General features: G+C 41.7%; 1 protein-coding gene across 1 annotated transcript in view; it reads right to left on the bottom strand.

The window, feature by feature from the left end:
* Positions 1 to 332: 332 nt before the first annotated feature.
* Positions 333 to 18,784, bottom strand: part of ADGRD2 (adhesion G protein-coupled receptor D2) — a 739,028-nt gene continuing 720,576 nt past the window's right edge. The window contains exon 30 of the mRNA XM_073541421.1: positions 333 to 2,075. Coding sequence (XP_073397522.1) covers positions 2,068 to 2,075 — 8 coding nt within the window. The 3' untranslated portion in view covers positions 333 to 2,067. The remainder of the gene's footprint in view (positions 2,076 to 18,784) is intronic.

Raw genomic sequence — 18,784 nt, 5'->3', positions numbered from 1 at the left:
AAAGGCATACCGGCGATTGTTAAGGGGTTAAAATTAACCTACCCTTAAAATTATAGGCTGTTCATGTCTTTCTCAGTGGGCAAACTTACAAAATCAGCAAGGGATCAAGTGCTTATTTCCCCCACTGTATTTGTCCTGAGCAGGAAGCAGGAGTCTTGTAAAATATATTCAACAATTTCTTTCTAGGCTTCTGATGAAAAAAAAGTGATAACAGCCTCTAAACAAGATTGCAGGCAGGTGAAAAATAGGTTTGTGACAAACATTTGGTTAGGCAGATGGGATGAGATAACACTACACTATAAACAATGTAAAGACATATCATACAACAGAGCATTTATATAGATCGTTTAATATTTACAGCACATAAAAAATAAAAAGATTCACTTTTGGAGAACAGTGTTTGTTTTTCGGTTCCGTAGATGAGAATAAACTCCTAAGTTGGTGAGCCAGTTATCAACCAGTGTAAAGGAAAACCGTTCAGCCACCTAATACAGAGACTTCTGGTCCTTTCTAGATTTACAAGCACAATTATTCTCGAGACAAGCCGTAATAGCCATTTGTCCGTGTACTAATGTATACCATATACAAGATCACGAGAGACAGCATGTACAAAACGTAGCAATAAGCAAAATTACTCAGTTACTGTTAAATCTATGCAACGACTATTGTAAATGTCATAAACAAACCCAATAATGTAGTGTATTGAGTTCAAATAATTAATAGTTGTAAAAAAACAGCAAAACCTATTTTTTTCCCTTCAAAAGCAATCTTTAATCTTGTTTTGCTTTCAGGCCCCCTGATATGCAAGGACTTTCATATCCAAGTTTCAGATTTTTCTCTTGTGAGAGTTTCCCTCCCTGTAATATAGGCTGGATGTTATTTCTGCATGTTTCCAGAATGCTGATGTATAGTATACTGCATTGCACAGTACACTTGGATTAGCACAGCCCCAGAGCTGTAATTTTCTTTTCCTCTGCAGATCTGCGAACAACAACTTTCCCTCCTGCTATCTCTAACACTGAGAAAATGGAGGAGAGAGCAAAGAAAACCTCGAGAAGGAGGCTCTGTTTTTATCTTGCAAAAACTACAGACACTCTGCAGCAGCAAAATGGTAGAAAACTTTCTAATGAAGACTATACTATTTAGGAAGCAGAAAACATGTAATGCTATAGCGTCAAAGCAAACGCAATTCCCAAACATTCTGTTTTAACAAGTTCAATTTCTGTAATGTCGGTGTCAAGGCATAGGATAAAGAAACCATAATTGCAAGGATCGCGCTTCCAGCTATAAAAATGAGCATATTGATTCATATAACAATGGACCAAAGTCTACGGGATCCATGCAAATTGAACTAAGCAGCCAGAATCCTCAGCGCTTTCTAAGATTTGCATGTACGACATCATTGTTGCAGTGTTAAGCACGCATGTCCTCCCACCTACTAATTGGAAAAGAAGCTCAGGATGTCGGCAGTTTGCAGGAATCCAGTTCGGCAGCCACATATTACCCATGTGGCCACTGGTCCTTCGTCCGGCAAATCGATTTTCTCATCTCTACTTGCTCTTTTATTAGGCAGGGGGAAGAGCAATTTTAGCGCTGTAGGAATAATTGCATCCATGTAGTACTTGTACAGATCATAGATTTCTGCAGATACTGTATACTGTTGGATTTCCTCTATGGCTTCTTCCTAGGAGAATTGAACGCTTACAGTTCCTCCAATTAATGTGCCAAACAAAAAAAAATTCTTAAAAATTACGGATCCAATTTAGTATATTCGTTTTGGGTTTCTTCTTGTGGCCTTTAACAAAATTGTTGAAAAAAGGAAAATGTCAACATGGGGGGCATTATGTGAACCAAATTCTTTGTGGGCCATATTTATAAACTGCTGGTTATTTGAAGAGGGCTTTACCCTTAAACGATGATAGACAAATGAGGTAAACACTTTCCCATCCTGAATAAGGCAATAATTCTCAGAAGTTCATATGTTCTCTTTTCCATTCTTGAGTGTTTGATGGTTTTCCATCTTGACCATGTTTGTTAATTGTATTGATACTTTGTCTTATCCATCAATCAGCAACCTGACAAGGTAAAGCAGACAGATAAACAGGTTAGATTTAAGCCAGGTTTACACACACAGATTTCTGACCATCCAGATGATGAAATTGATACTAGCATCACTTCCAAATTAATAACAAAGAAACACTCTAAATTTCCTAATCCAAAACTCCCCCCCAAAAGTGTAACTATAGTCTCATTTAAAAGTGAGTGCTTTAAAGGATCTCATGATAATGATAACTTATCCATAGAATAGTATGGAAACTAAAAGATGCATGGCAATGTTATGCAAAAGGACCAATAGATGGAATGTCAAGAAAACAAACAATATTTTATATAAGATCATATAGCAATTTTCAGTGAGTTATTAAGCAGGAAAACAGTGTAATTGTAGGTCATAAGATCCCACAATAGATAAAAGGTCTCAAAAGAGATAATGAGTCATATAGACAGTGTGTGAAATTTTGTTAAGAAAATAGTTGATCCCATCAGCCAAGGATCAGGGAATATAGAACTCGAGCAGATAAGTTTGAAAAAAGGGAGATGAAAAGATGATAAGGATGAAAACAAAAAACATACCGTATATACTTGTATACTCATGTATAAGCCGACCCGAGTATAAGCCGACCCCCTTAATTTTGCCACAAAAAACTGGGAAAATGTATAAGCCGACATGAGTATAAGCCCACCCCCATAATTTTGCCACAAAAAACTGTGAAAACGTATTGACTCGCGTATAAACCTAGGGTGGAAAATGCAGCAGCTACTGGTAAATTTCCAAAATAAAAATAGATACCAATAAAAGAAAAATTAATTGAGACATCAGTAGGTTAAATGTTTTTGAATATCCATATTGAATCAGGAGCCCAATATAATGCTCCATACAGTTCATGATAGCCCCATAAGATGCTCCATACAAAATACACTCCATATAATGCTGCACAAAGGTTAATAATGCCCCCATAAGATGCTCCAGAGAATAATATGCCCCATATAATGCTCCATAAAGGTTATGGCCCCATAAGATGCTCCATAGAATATGCCCCATAAGATGCTCCATAGATTATGCCCCCATAAAATGCTCCATAGATTATACCTCATAAGATGCTCCATAGATTATGCCCCATAAAATGCTCCATAGATTATGCCCCCATAAAATGCTCCATAGATTATGCCCCATAAGATGCTCCATAGATTATTCCCCCATAAGATGCTCCATAACATGCTCCACAGATTATGCCCTCATATGCTGCTCCATATATTATGCCCCCATATGCTTCCCCATAGACTATGCCCCCATATGCTGCCCCATAGAATATGCCCCCATATGCTGCTCCATAGAATATGCCCCCATATGCTGCCCCCATAAGATGCTCCATATATTATGCCCCCATATGCTGCCCCCATATGCTGCCCCATAAGGTGCTCCATATATTATGCCCCATTATGCTGCTGCTGCAAAAAATGCCATACTCACCTTTCCTGGTCAGGACCCGGCACCTGAGATATTCACCTGTCCAGGCTCCATTGCTGCTCACTGCTGTCTGCCTCTTCCTGTGTCAGTGACATTCAGCCAGCAGAGGGCATGGCATGCACTAACCACATCACCGCACCCCCTGCTGCCTAAACGTCACTGACACAGGATGCAGCAGATAGCCATGAGCAGTGATGGACCCCGGACAGGTGAATATTGGATATACTTATCCTCTCCTGGTGCGGTCTCTGCAGCCCCGCTTCTCCACGGTCTTCCTTCCTTCCTTCAGCGGTCATGTGGTACCACTCATTAAACTCATAAATATGCACATATGCATGAGTTTAATGAGCAGTACCACGTGACCGCTGAAGGCAGGAAGGGAGACCGTGGAGAAGTGGGGGGGGCTGCAGAGACCGCATCAAGGGGGATCAGTATAATCTCTGACATCCCCTCTCCCCCTCCCTCGCCGACCATAGAATGCCATACCAAAGCCCTGTTAACACAAGCTTTATTTTTGTATGCTATTTTCTCTCCACAACTGCATTGCACAGCTTCTTTCAATGTGTAGCAGCTTTTGCCGAGTACTGCAGATCAGCTTCAAGAGAATCAGAGCTGTTCTGCAGTACTCTGTTGTGGTTGGCACACTTTCAATAAAATGATTTAGTGCTGCACTGTTTAATGTTTACATGTGGCCATTTTCAGACCTGATCTGTAAGAGTTCTACTTGTCAGCTGCCCCCATTAGTGCCAATTAGGCATGGCGAAACATATATTGGATTGTCGGGACACATCTGAGCTAGCCATTAACACCAACAGATATTCTTGATTACCTCATCTGTTCTAATCGTCTTGAAATGGAGCTATTTTTCAGACATCTTTCAAATGCTGTGAACCACACACACTATAATTGCATTTGGCAGAATGATTTTTAATCATATCCTGACATACAATATGTGTCAGCACACTGTGATCAATGAATACATGAACTCCACAGTTACCTTAAATGCTAATAACTAGAGTTGAGCGATACCGTCCGATACTTCAAAGTATCGTATCGGATGGTATCGGCCGATCTTTAAAAAAAGTATCGGTATCGCCGATTCCGATACCGGAAGTCCCATTCAAGTCTATGGGACTTCCGGTATCGGAATAAGAAAAACCCTTTCCTGCCCTTGTACAGCCTCTCTGGGGTCTGTACGGGCCTTTCGGGGGGCTGTGCCGGCCTGCCAGGGGGTCTGTGCAGGCTCCGGTGGTCTGTGCCGGCCTGCCGGGGGGCTGTGCCGGCCTGCCAGGGGGGCTGTGCAGGCTCCGGTGGGCTGTGCCGGCCTGCCGGGGGGCTGTGCAGGCTCCGGTGGGCTGTGCCGGCCTGCCGGGGGGCTGTGCCGGCCTGCCGGGGGGCTGTGCAGGCTCCGGGGGGCTGTGCCGGCCTGCCGGGGGGCTGTGCCGGCCTGCCGGGGGGCTGTGCAGGCTCCGGGGGGCTGTGCAGGCTCCGGGGGGCTGTGCCGGCCTGCCGGGGGGCTGTGCAGGCTTCGGGGGTCTGTGCAGGCATCGTCCGATGGGACTACAAATCCCATCGGGCGATGCCTGCTACCATGACAGTGATTGACACATTAGCCAATGATGGGACAGTAGTAGTCCCATCATCCGGCTAATGTGTTAAATGTAAAAAAAAAAAAAAAAAAAAAAAAAAATTACATGCTACATACATACAACATGCATACTACATACATGCTACATTCATACTACATACTACATACATGCTACATTCATACTACATAAATACTACATGCAACATACATACTACATATATACTACATACATACTACATATATACTACATGCATGCTACATACATACTGCATGCTACATACATACTACATGCTACATACATACCACATATATACTACATACATACTACATACATACTACATGCATGCTACATGCTACATACATAACACATATATACTACATGCATGCTACATACATACTACATGCTACATACATACCACATACATACTACATGCATGCTACATACATACTACATGCATGCTACATACATACTACATGCTACATACTACATGCATGCTACATACATACTACATGATACATACTACATATATACTACATGCATGCTACATACATACTACATGCTACATACATACTACATATATACTACATGCATGCTACATACATACTACATGCTACATACATACTACATACATACTACATGCATGCTACATACATACTGCATGCTACATACATACTACATACATACTACATGCTACATACATACCACATACATACTACATGCATGCTACATACATACTACATGCTACATACATAACACATTTATACTACATGCATGCTACATACATACTGCATGCTACATGCATGCTACATACATACTACATACATACTACATGCTACATACATACTACATACATACTACATACATACAATACATTCATACAATACATACATAGACATACAGTACATATAACATAGAGTAACATACTTACCAATACTTGTCACATTGTTCCCCGAAGCCATTGTCGTCTACGGAATAAATATTAACATAACAAACCACAAAAATACTCACCCACGATCCGAAGCAGTCCACGAGTGTGTCCCACGACGATCTTGGGTAGAGAACTGCAGCATCAGATGATGCTGCCGTTCTCTACGGGCTGCAGGAATCCAATGACGGAAGGTAGGTATCCTTCCGCACTGTATTCCTCCGCCACTTAAAAAAAAAAAAGTCCCTAGTCTCACTTTATGCCATTGCTGCGTGGGAATTAGTATGTATGTAGCATGCATGTAGCATGCAGTATGTATGTAGCATGCATGTAGTATATATGTGTTATGTATGTAGCATGTAGTATGTATGTAGCATGCATGTAGTATGTATGTGGTATGTATGTAGCATGTAGTATGTATGTAGTATGTATGTAGTATATATGTAGTATGTATGTAGCATGTAGTATGTATGTAGTATGTATGTAGTATGTATGTAGTATGTATGTGGTATGTATGTGGCATGTAGTATGTATGTAGCATGCATGTAGTATGTATGTAGCATGCGTGTAGTATGTATGTAGTATGTATGTAGCATGCATGTAGTATGTATGTAGTATGTATGTAGTATGTATGTGGTATGTATGTAGCATGTAGTATGTATGTAGCATGCATGTAGTATATATGTAGTATGTATGTAGTATGTATGTGGTATGTATGTGGTATGTATGTAGCATGTAGTATGTATGTAGCATGTATGTAGCATGCATGTAGTATGTATGTAGCATGCATGTAGCATGCATGTAGTATGTATGTAGCATGCATGTAGTATGTATGTAGCATGCATGTAGTATATATGTAGTATGTATGTAGTATGTATGTGGTATGTATGTAGCATGTAGTATGCATGTAGCATGTATGTAGTATGTATGTAGTATGTATGTGGTATGTATGTAGCATGTATGTAGCATGCATGTAGTATATATGTAGTATGTATGTAGTATGTATGTGGTATGTATGTAGCATGTAGTATGTATGTAGCATGTATGTAGCATGCATGTAGTATGTATGTAGCATGCATGTAGTATGTATGTAGCATGCATGTAGTATGTATGTAGCATGCATGTAGTATATATGTAGTATGTATGTAGTATGTATGTGGTATGTATGTAGCATGTAGTATGTATGTAGCATGCATGTAGTATATATGTAGTATGTATGTAGTATGTATGTGGTATGTATGTAGCATGTAGTATGTATGTAGCATGTATGTAGCATGCATGTAGTATGTATGTAGCATGCATGTAGTATGTATGTAGCATGCATGTATGTATGTAGCATGCATGTAGTATGTATGTAGCATGCATGTAGTATGTATGTAGCATGCATGTAGTATGTATGTAGTATTTTTTTTTTTTTTTTTTTTTAACATTTAACACATTATCCGGATGATGGGACTACTACTGTCCCATCATTGGCTAATGTGTCAATCACTGTCATGGTAGCAGGCATCGCCCGATGGGACTTGTAGTCCCATCGGACGATGCTTGCACAGACCCCCGGACATCAGCACAGCCCCCCGGCAGGCCGGCACAGCCCCCCGGCAGGCCGGTACAGACCCCCACAGGGTGCACAGACCACCGGCAGGCCGGCACAGCCCCCCGGCAGGCCGGTACAGACCCCCACAGGGTGCACAGACCACCGGCAGGCCGGCACAGCCCCCCGGCAGGCCGGTACAGACCCCGGGCAGTCCACACAGCCCCCCGGCAGGCCGGCACAGCCCCCCGGCAGGCCGGCAGAGACCCCCGGAAGGCCCGAAATGACGGCGCATCATGATGCGCACACACCGCGCATCATGATGACGTCAGTCTGTCAATCAACTTTGAACTTCCGATTCCGATGCCGAATTCCGATATTGAAAAAATATCGGAAGTCGGTATCGGAATTCCGATACAGCAAGTATCGGCCGATACCCGATACTTGCGGTATCGGAATGCTCAACACTACTAATAACTTAAGATACGTAATTATCGTTTATTGATCAAAGAAAGCAAAAGCCATCCAACCATGTCAATGAGCACCAAAATATGGATGGACCCTATCACTAATGCACTACATCTCCATGTGCCAAACCAGGTCTCATCTGAATGGGCAAAATGAAAGAAAACCAGGCACATGGCTGGTAGATAAGGGCTCAGCACTAGTGATGAGCGCACGTGCTCGTTACTCGAGTTTGCCAAGGGTGCTAGAGTGACATGTTCGAGTCCCTGTGGCTGCATATTTTGTGACTGTTAGTCACAAAACATGCGGAGATTGCCCTTGCTTGTAAGGCAATCCCTGCATGTTTTGTCACTGTCTAACAACTGCGAAACAGGCGGGCAAGGGGAGTAGAACATGTCATTTGAATACCTGCAATACTGGGCGCAAACCCGATCACCCTAGGCAAACTTGAGTAATGGGCACTTGCGCTCATCACTACTCAACACCTTCACGTGGTTGAATTGCTTCTGTGCTCTGTAAGATGACTACTGGTACTGTGCTGGAGAGGAGATAGGTTTCACTGAGGTTATTAGCTTTAGTGATATAAACCTGGAAGTTTTGTTCCAGCATGTTATGTGCTAAGAGGGGTTAATCGGCCATGACAGGCTAAGGTCTATTATGAACAGCTGAAGAGTTGGGCAGGATGGCTGTTCACCATATCTCTACCCTATGGAGAGATCCAGGAGGTAAAAGTGAAGCCTTTGAACTTAATGATTGTTCTGTGCACTCTTGAGGGGAGCGGACCTCCACAACTGGGTACTTGGTAAACAGAGCTGAATCCTGCTTCTTGTGCGGGCGAACCCTGCAATTATAAGGATTATAGTGAGGGCTGTTTTGCTTATGTCAAGAAGACTGAATATGACTATTTCTTTTGTTTTGGACTGGATTAGGAAGTTTTTTTAATAAACCAGTTGAAAATTTAAAACGAGAACCATTCCAGTGACTACCTTGTTAAGCAGCCGAGTGACCTGATCTACAACAACTCTCCTATATTGGAGTTCATGTATTCATTGATCGCAGTAGGCCAAGGCATTGTGTTTCATAAGCACAAAAGAGGAGAAAAAGAGAGGGCGAGTCCAGGATAAAAACTAACCAATTTTATTTAACACATAATTTAAAACAGTGTATAAACACAATTACAATGAAAAGTGACAAAAAATGGATAGTGTGGAACAAAGTGCAAAAAGCACTCAGACCCACAAATGTAAAGTGGATGGTGTAATGTATAATAATTAGATCTGTCTCCTTTAAGCAAGCCAGACTTATGGGACTTGGGGGGTGGAGACAAGAGGGATGAGAAGGGAAGTTTCAGTTTCACTTCTGGGTAGCATGGGAATGCAACTGTTATGCTGTGTGCTGGAGGACGAAGAATAAAAACATATCTAAAGTTTAATACCTTGAATTCTTCATAACGTGTGGATATTACAACTGGCGACGAGGATGGGATATAATCACCTACTGCTGTGAGTACGGAATATATTTTACCGCTTCACACGCCAGCACCACTGAGAGACTCTATCATGGCTGACTACTTGCACACATTCCCACAGTTTGATATGACTGATGTCATTAATCTCTCCCATAACTGGAGAAAATGGCTAAACAGATTTGAGAATTTCCTAGAAGCCATGGACATAAAGGAGGAGAAAAGAAAGAGAGCTTTGCTCCTGCATTGTGCAGGCACAGGAGTCTATGACATATACAGTACGTTACCTACAGCAGAAACAGACACATACAACAACTGCACTAAAGTTCTCACTGGCTACTTCAACCCCAAACAGAACATCAGATATGAAAGATATAAATTCAGGATTGCCAAGCAGCTTCCAGAAGAGTCCATAGACACTTATGTCACACGGCTGAAAGAGTTAGCACATGGATGTGCCTTTACAGTTGTAGATGATGAAATCCTAACTCAAATAATTGTCACCTGCTCGTCTAATAACCTAAGGCGTAAGGCTCTGCAGCAGGATATCTCTCTACATGATTTGCTCAAAATGGCCCGTGCTATAGAAATAGCAGATCATCAGGCTACCGTAATGGAAAATGGGGATAAATTACATGTGCATAATCTCAAACAGAAAAATTTACCAGACAAACAAGCCCAGAAACAGAAGAAATGTTATAGATGTGGACAGGATTTCCCTCACCACCAGAACAAATGTCCAGCTATGGGACAAACCTGCAGTAAATGTGGAAAAGGGAATCATTTTGCAGCTGTTTGCAAATCAGCGCACTACAAGCCTCCGCTGCCTATGACAAAATCTGCAGATGTAAAAGTGATAAATCAGGACACAGAAGAAATGTCTGCGACTGAGAACTATGTGTTCACTACCTCTGTCACTGGTTCAGTACAGTCTCCCTGTGTTACACTCTCAATCTGCAACACTGACATTACCTTTACAATAGATACAGGAGCTTCAGTGGATATCATAGATGGCACTACATATGAACAATTGAAAACAAGGCCAGTCTTACAACAAGTGCAGACTAAAATCTTTCCTTATGGATCTAAAACACCTCTAGCTATAATGGGACAATTTGATGCTGAAATTAGATATAAAGAAAACAGGCAGAAAACCACTTTCCACACATTACAAGGATCGGGAGGCTGTCTTCTCAGCTATCACACTGCCTTGGAGCTAGGGCTCATCCAGATTATTCATACCATAACTGACCCTGCGGATATGGATGTACAAACTATGGTGAACAGCTTTCCCTCCCTATTTAGTGGTTTGGGAAAACTAAAGGACTCTCAAGTACACCTTCATGTGGATGACAATGTTCGTCCAGTAGCCCAGCCTCACAGGCGTATTCCATTTCACCTGAGACAGAAGGTAGAAAAGGAACTCCAATTGCTCATGGATGAGGACGTTATTGAAACTGTTACTGGTCCCACTCCGTGGGTCTCTCCATTTGTGGTAGTTCCAAAACCAAAGACTCCTGATCAAGTGAGACTGTGTGTTGACATGCGCCTGCCCAACACCGCTATCCAGAGGGAAAGACATATCTCACCTACGATTGATGACATTATTCATTTATTAAATGGAGCCACCGTCTTCTCAAAGCTCGACCTCGATAAGGGACATCATCAATTAGAACTGAGTCCAGAGTCCCGATACTTGACCACATTTTCCACCCATGTGGGCCTCAGAAGATACAAAAGATTGACTTTTGGAGTCTGCTCAGCAGCAGAAATTTTTCAGGATGCAATAAGGAGTGTCATTCAACACATCCCAAATGCCTTTAATTACAGTGATGACATATTGGTTTTTGGTAAAACTCAAGCTGAGCATAATCGTGCTCTATATGCTATCTTCGAATGTCTGCTTTCTGCTGGACTCACTTTAAACAAAGAGAAGTGCGAGTTTGACAAGGGTTCATTAGAATTCTATGGTCACATCTTCTCGGCAAAAGGAGTACAACCAGACCCCAAGAAAGTGGAAGCTATCAGAACAGCCTCAATTCCACAGGATGCCAGTGAAGTGCGTTCTTTCCTTAGAATGGCAAGTTACTGTGCTAGATATATTCCGAATTTTTCAACAATCAGCAATCCACTACGGGAACTTACAAAACAAAGTTGTATTTTTCAATGGTCTCAAGACTGTCAGGCCTCTTTTGAAACAATTAAAAATGAACTCTGCTCGACAACCACTATGGCTTATTTTGATCCAGCCCTTCGAACTGAACTGATTGTGGACGCCAGTCCCGTGGGACTGGGTGCTATTCTAGCGCAGTATAAGGATAACAATCAAAATCCTCACATCATTTCTTATGCAAGTAAGAATTTAACAAACACTGAAAGAAAATATTCTCAACCTGAAAAAGAAAGCTTGGCAGTTGTCTGGGGATGTGAACACTTTCACTTATTTCTCTATGGAGCTCCCTTCACCATTGTCACAGATCATCAAGCACTTCTTACAATTTTTGGAAATCCCAGAGCTAAAATGCCTGCACGAATTGAACGATGGGGCCTACGTCTACAGGACTACAACTATAAAATTGTTCACAAACCTGGAAAATACAGCAATCCGGCTGATTATCTTTCAAGACATCCTACTAATGATGATATACCTGTGCATTCCTCCATTGAAGAATACCTACGTTTTGTTACAGATCATGCCGTGCCAAAAGCACTTTCTCTTGATCAATTTATAAATGAAACAACAAAAGACAAGACACTCTGTGCCCTAATACAAATCATCCAAAATCGAAGGTGGCATGAAATTCAAAAGGAAAAATTTCCTGATTCTGAGATTGATCTGAAAGAGTTAAAACTATTCTCAAACGTACGTGAGGAATTATCAGTCACTGAAGAACACCTCATTCTTCGAGGTACCAAACTAGTTGTACCTAAGACTTTGCGTAACTTAGTCATACAGATAGCACATGAAGGTCATTTAGGAATTGTTGGCACAAAGAAGTTACTCAGAGAAAAAGTGTGGTTCCCAAATATGGATCACTTGGTGGAAGATAAGATTAGACGCTGTTCTACTTGTCAAATAATCACTCCATCATCAAACTTAGAGCCATTACAAATGTCTCCGTTACCCACTGCTGTCTGGGAGGAAGTGGCAGTCGATATATATGGACCATTGCCAAATGGCCAATACATTCTCGTAACAATTGATGAATATTCTCGATACCCTGTCATTTCATTTATCTCTTCAACATCTGCTAATAATGTCATACCAGAGCTGGACGACATTTTCTCGGCATATGGTATTCCAAGAGTGGTTAAAACAGACAATGGACCTCCATTCAATGGACATGTGTTTACACAATTTTCTGAATACTTGGGATTCAATCACAGGAAAATCACACCTTGCTGGCCGCAAGCCAATGGAATTGTGGAACGTTTTATGCGCACTCTGGGGAAACGTATCAAGGCAGCGAGTCTGGAGCACATCCCACTGAAACAGTCATTATACAAATTCATGCGTAATTACCGCAATACGCCACACTCCACTACTAATGCTGCTCCAGCTCATTTAATGTTCAGCAGAACCCTGCGTATACGTCTCCCTGATGTGACCAGCCATCCCCGACCGAGTGACTCCTCAGTGAGATCCACAGATTTCTCCAACAAACAAGCCATGAAACGTTATGCAGACAGAAGGCGAAGGACACAGTCAAGTGCCATCGAAAGAGGGGATGTCGTGGTGGTACGTCAAAGACCAACCAACAAGACCTCACCTGTATATGGTCCTGCAAAATATTATGTTACTAAAAGGAAAGGCAGCATGATCACAGCTGAACGAGATGGACACTCCATAACGCGAAATCCTTCATATTTTAAAGTCATACCGCAGAATGATGACAATGAACTCTCTTTGGTGGAAGATTTGATATCCGATGGTGGAGAGGACCAACAAGAGGTAGCTGGTCCATCAATAACGAACCCTCTCAATGAGCCCAGACGTTATCCTACACGAGAGAGAAGAGCTCCATCGAGGCTTATTGAAGAAGTGTAACTACAGTTTTGTTTGTTTTGTTTTTTTTTTTTTTTGTTTCTCTGGTTTTGGAATTGAACAAATAAGACAAAACGGACATATGATTTCTTTGGACATTTTCATGTTGTTGTATTTATCAGTAATATGGGTTATTTATAGTAAAAAAAAAGAAAAAAAAAAAAAGGGGGATGATGTAATGTATAATAATTAGATCTGTCTCTTTAAGCAAGCCAGACTTATGGGACTTTGGGGGTGGAGACAAGAGGGATGAGAAGGGAAGTTTCAGTTTCACTTCTGGGTAGCATGGGAATGCAACTGTTATGCTGTGTGCTGGAGGACGAAGAATAAAAACATATCTAATGTTTAATACCTTGAATTCTTCATAACGTGTGGATATTACAGATGGGAGACCAATAAAAGTAGCAGCATTACATGTAAAGTGCTAGTGCTTCATATTATTCCTACCCAGTTCACAGTGCCTCAATTATCTAAAGCCACAATAGTCCCTGCGTGGAGACTATGGGTAAGACCTTTATCACAATGTCTGTAGTTACAATTAGTGCTTGACCTCTGGTGTTCTCTCTACCCTTGACCACTAATGGTAGCCTCTGAATTACCACTGTTGAGTTTGGACTCTGGACTTGCACATTGCAAACAAAATTAATGAACTGGAGACTCTTATGTCAGCCACAGAATACGATGTGGTGGGCATTAAGGAGACCTGGCTGGACGAAAGCCATGACTGGATGACAGAGGGTTACACTACATTTAGAAAGGGCAGGAATGACAGGAAAGGTGGAAGGGTGTGTATTTTTATTAAATCTAACTTAAGACCAGTGCAAATTATGACATTGGGGGAGCTGTGACAATGTAGAGTCAGCATGGGTAAATGTACATGGAGACGGCAATAATTGAAAGCTGCTAAATTGGAGTTTGCTACAAGCCTCCCAATATAGCTAAATAGAGGAAGAAATGTGGCATCAAATTAAAAAAACAGCAAATAACAATAGGGTCCTTATAATGGGGGATTTTAGCTATCAAGACATTCAAAGGGACATAGAATCTTCTAGTTGTGCTAAAAGCTGCAATTTCTTATTCACAGTTCAGGACAATTACCTCTCTCAGCTAGTAGATGAACTGACCAGGGGAGGTTATCTGCTGGATCTGGTAGTGTAAAACAAACCAGATACAATTTCATATCTACAGGTCAGGGAGCATTTGGGATGCAGTGACCATAATGTGGTCAATTTCAAAGTAATTTCCAATCAAACATTCAAATGGGGAAATGCAAAAACCTGATTTCCCAACAAATTAAGGGAAGAGCTTAATCATGTAGACTGGGACCATCTCGTGGTAACAGGGGATACTGACCAAAAATGGGGCATGTTGAAGGATATACTACTAGAATCCTGTAGAAAACTTTGGTAATAGAATGCCCAGGAATAAAAAAAAAAAAGCCATTATGGATAAACACTACAAAGTTTAATCAAACTAAAACATGGGGCATTCAAAATCCTGAAGGATGATAATACAGAAATAGCATTTCAGGAGTATAAATATTTAAGTAAGAAATGTAAAAAAAGAAATTAAGCTAGCAAAGTTATCCAAAGAAAAGCAAATAATTGCCAGTGACATTAAATTGAATCCCCCAAAATTTTATAAATATGTCAATGCCAAAAATAAAGAAAAAAGATGGTAAAGGCCCCTTAAAAGACTTTAATGACAAGCTAATAATAGAGGACAAAGAAAAGGCTGAGATATTAAACAGGCTCTTTTTGATCCGTGTTCACCAATGAACTAACTGTTCCAGGAATCATTCAACAAGGCAAAAATCAAAGTTCACCACCTGATATAATTAGTTTAACACAAGAAGAATTACGCCTGTGTCTGAACAAATCAAACATTGATAAATTCCTCTGCCCAGATGGCATTCATCCATGGATAATGAGGGAATTGAGCTCAGTAATTGACAGACCACTGTATCTCATAGGCCAGGGTCAGACTTGCGAGAAACTCGGACGAGTCTCGCATGTCAATACCCGGTACTTCCACCGACACTCAGGACGGGAGCGTTCAGCTGCATTGAAATACATGCAGCTGAACGCTCCAATCCGAGTGCTGGCAGCAGTGCCGGGTATTGACGTGCGATACTCGTCTGAGTTTCTCGCAAGTATGACCCCGGCCATATTCTTAGACTCTCTTGGAACAGGGGTGGTACCACAGGATTGGAGGGTGGTGGATGTGGTACCAATATTTAAGAAAGATAAGAAGGTGGTCAGGTAACTACCATCTGGTAAGCCTGACATCAGTAGTGTGCAACATTTTTGAGGGCATTATAAGAGGTGACCTGCAGAGATATATTACAGAAAATAATTTAATAATTGAAAACCAGCACAGATTCATGAAAGATAGGTCGTGTCTTACTAACATGTTGAGTTTCTATGAGGAGGTGAGTGCAAATCTGGATGTTGGTAATGCGGCTGATGTGATTTATCTGGCTTTTTCTGATTTATCTGGATTTATGTGGCTTTATACTGAAGCTACAGAAGCAAGGGCTGGGATAAACTATATGCAGATGGGTAAAGAATTGGCTAAATGACAGGAAACAAGGATTTGTCATAAATGGTATGTTCTATAAATGGGATATAGTCAGCAGTGGGGACCGCAGCGATCTATGCTAGTAACGATTCTTTTTAACCTCTTTGTTAATGACCTAGTGGATGAGATTGAGATTAAAGTGGAAGTCTTTGCTGACAAAACTAAAATGTGACTTTGAAATTATAATTTTGCAAGACAATCTGGATAAGATGTCTGAATGGGCAAACACTTGTCAAATGAGGTTTTATGTAGATAAATGTAAAGTAATGCACCTAGGACGGAGTAATCCTATAGCTGCATATGCATTAAATGGGACCATACTTTGGACTACAGAACAGGACTTGACTTGGGTATTCTGGTTATAAGTAAGCTGAGCCATAGGACTCAATGTCAAGCAGCAGCCGCAAAATTTTAGGGTGTATAAAAAGAGAGATAAAATCCCGCAATTCCAACCTATTGTTAACATTTTATAAATCGCTACATGAGGCTACATCTAGAATATGGGGATCCAGTTTTGGGTCCCACATTTAACCCCTTTACCCCCAAGGGTGGTTTGCATGTTAACGACCAGGCCAATTTTTACAATTCTGACCACTGTCCCTTTATGAGGTAATAACTCTGGAACGTTTCCATGGATCCTGGTAATTCTGACAATGTTTTCTTATGACATATTGTACTTGATACTGGTAAAATTTCTTTGATATTACTTGCGTTTATTTGTTAAAGAAAAAAAAAAACGGAAATTTGGTGAAAATTTTGAAAATTTAGTAATTTTCCAACTTTGAAATTTCATGCCCTTAAATCACAGAGATATGTCACATAAAATACTTAAAGGAGTTGTCTACTACTTTAAGTTAACCCCCATTGTATTCCCCTGGGGCCCCTAATGAATTTTCTAAATACCTTATGTTGCTTATACTGCCTGTGAGCGGCGCTATCCGTGGCCGCTCACAGGCAGCACATGACCCAGCACTGAAGTCACGACAAGTGAGGCGTGACTCAGCGCTGGGTCCCCACGGTGGCTGCTGGGTTGTAGGCGGGGGTACCCCCCACGTCACACCCAGCATCCACCGTGCGCTTTCTCAATGAATGGGCGGGCGGTGGATGCTGGGTGTGACACAGGGGGATAACCCCGCCCACAGCCTGGCAGCCAGCACGGAAGAAGGAAGAGGGACCACCCGGCTGCAGCCAGCACTTGTCGGGACATCAGCGGAAGCAAGAGCTGACTGCAGCTGGGGGTCACATGCTGCCTGTGAGTGGCCAGCAATAGCCCCACTCATAGGCAGTATAGGCAACATGAGGTATTTACAAAATTCATTAGGGGCTCCCGGGGGGGATATACAGGGGGGTTAATGTAAAGTAGTGGACAAATCCTTTAATAAGTAACATATCTCACATCTACTTTACATCAGCACAATTTTGGAACCAAAATTTTTTTGTTAGGATGTTATAAGGGTTAAAAGTTAAACAGCGATTTCTCATTTTTACAACACCATTTTTTTTTTAGGGACCACATCACACTTGAAGTAACTTTGAGGGGTCTAAATGATAGAAAATGCCCAAAAGTGATACAATTCTAAAACCTGCACCCCTGAAGGTGCTCAAAGCCACATTCAAGAAGTTTATTAACCCTTCAGGTGCTTCACAGGAATTTTCGGAGTGTTTTTTAAAATAATGAACATTTAACTTTTTTTCACAAAAAATTTACTTCAGATGTTGTGCAATTTCTCCTGAGTACGCAGATACCCCACATATGAAGGTAAACCACTGGTTGGGTGCATGGCAGAGCTCGGAAGGGAAGGAGCGCCATTTGACTTTTCAAAGCAGAATTGGCTGAAATTAAGATGGGACGCCATGTCGCGTTTGGAGAGCCGCTGATGTGCCTAAACAGTGGAAACCCCCCACAAGTGACACCATTTTGGAAACTAGACCCCCTAAGGAACTTATTTAGATTGTGGTGAGCACTTTGAAATCCAAGTGCTTCACAGAAGTTTATAACATAGAGCCGTAAAAATAAAAAATCATCTTTTTTCCACAAAAATGATCTTTTCGACCCCAATTTTTTATTTTCCAAGGGTAACAGAAGAAATTTCACTCCAAAAGTTATTGTGAAAATTGTCCTGAGTATGATGATACCCCATATGTGGGGGTAAACCACTGTTTGGGTGCATAGCAGAGCTCAGAAGGGAAGGAGTGCCAGATTTTACGGTTACGTTTTGCAGGTGCCTTGACCCATGAGGTGCCAAAACAGCAGATCTCCCCCATAAGTGACCCCATTTTATGAACTATACCTCAATAAATTCATCTAGGCGTGCAGTGATCATATTGACAACATGGGTGTGTCACAGAATTTTATACCATTGGGCAGTGTTAGGCGTCAGGTTCCTGCCACTGCACAGCAGGAATCCAGAGCCTTGCACCCAGCGGTCTCCCATTCTTCTTCAGCCGCAGTGGAGCCTGCTCAGCAGATTCGTCGGTCCCGGCGCTCTGCCCAGGCCAACTCCGTGGGTTTGCTTGCTGCTGCCGCCTCTGGCACAGCTATAACAATGCATGCTGCTCAGCAGCGAGAGTCTCCAGGGACTAAGTCCTCATGTCAGGCCACTGAGCATGCCCGTGGAGTGATCTCCCATTGAAGATCGAGGGTCACGTGCTCAG

Source organism: Dendrobates tinctorius, unplaced genomic scaffold, assembly GCF_039654945.1.
Source record: "Dendrobates tinctorius isolate UK_male_01 unplaced genomic scaffold, ASM3965494v1 ptg000120l, whole genome shotgun sequence".
Taxonomy (NCBI): domain Eukaryota; kingdom Metazoa; phylum Chordata; class Amphibia; order Anura; family Dendrobatidae; genus Dendrobates; species Dendrobates tinctorius.
Note: the sequence above shows the minus strand (reverse complement) of the source record. Positions and strands in the feature narration are given on the sequence as shown.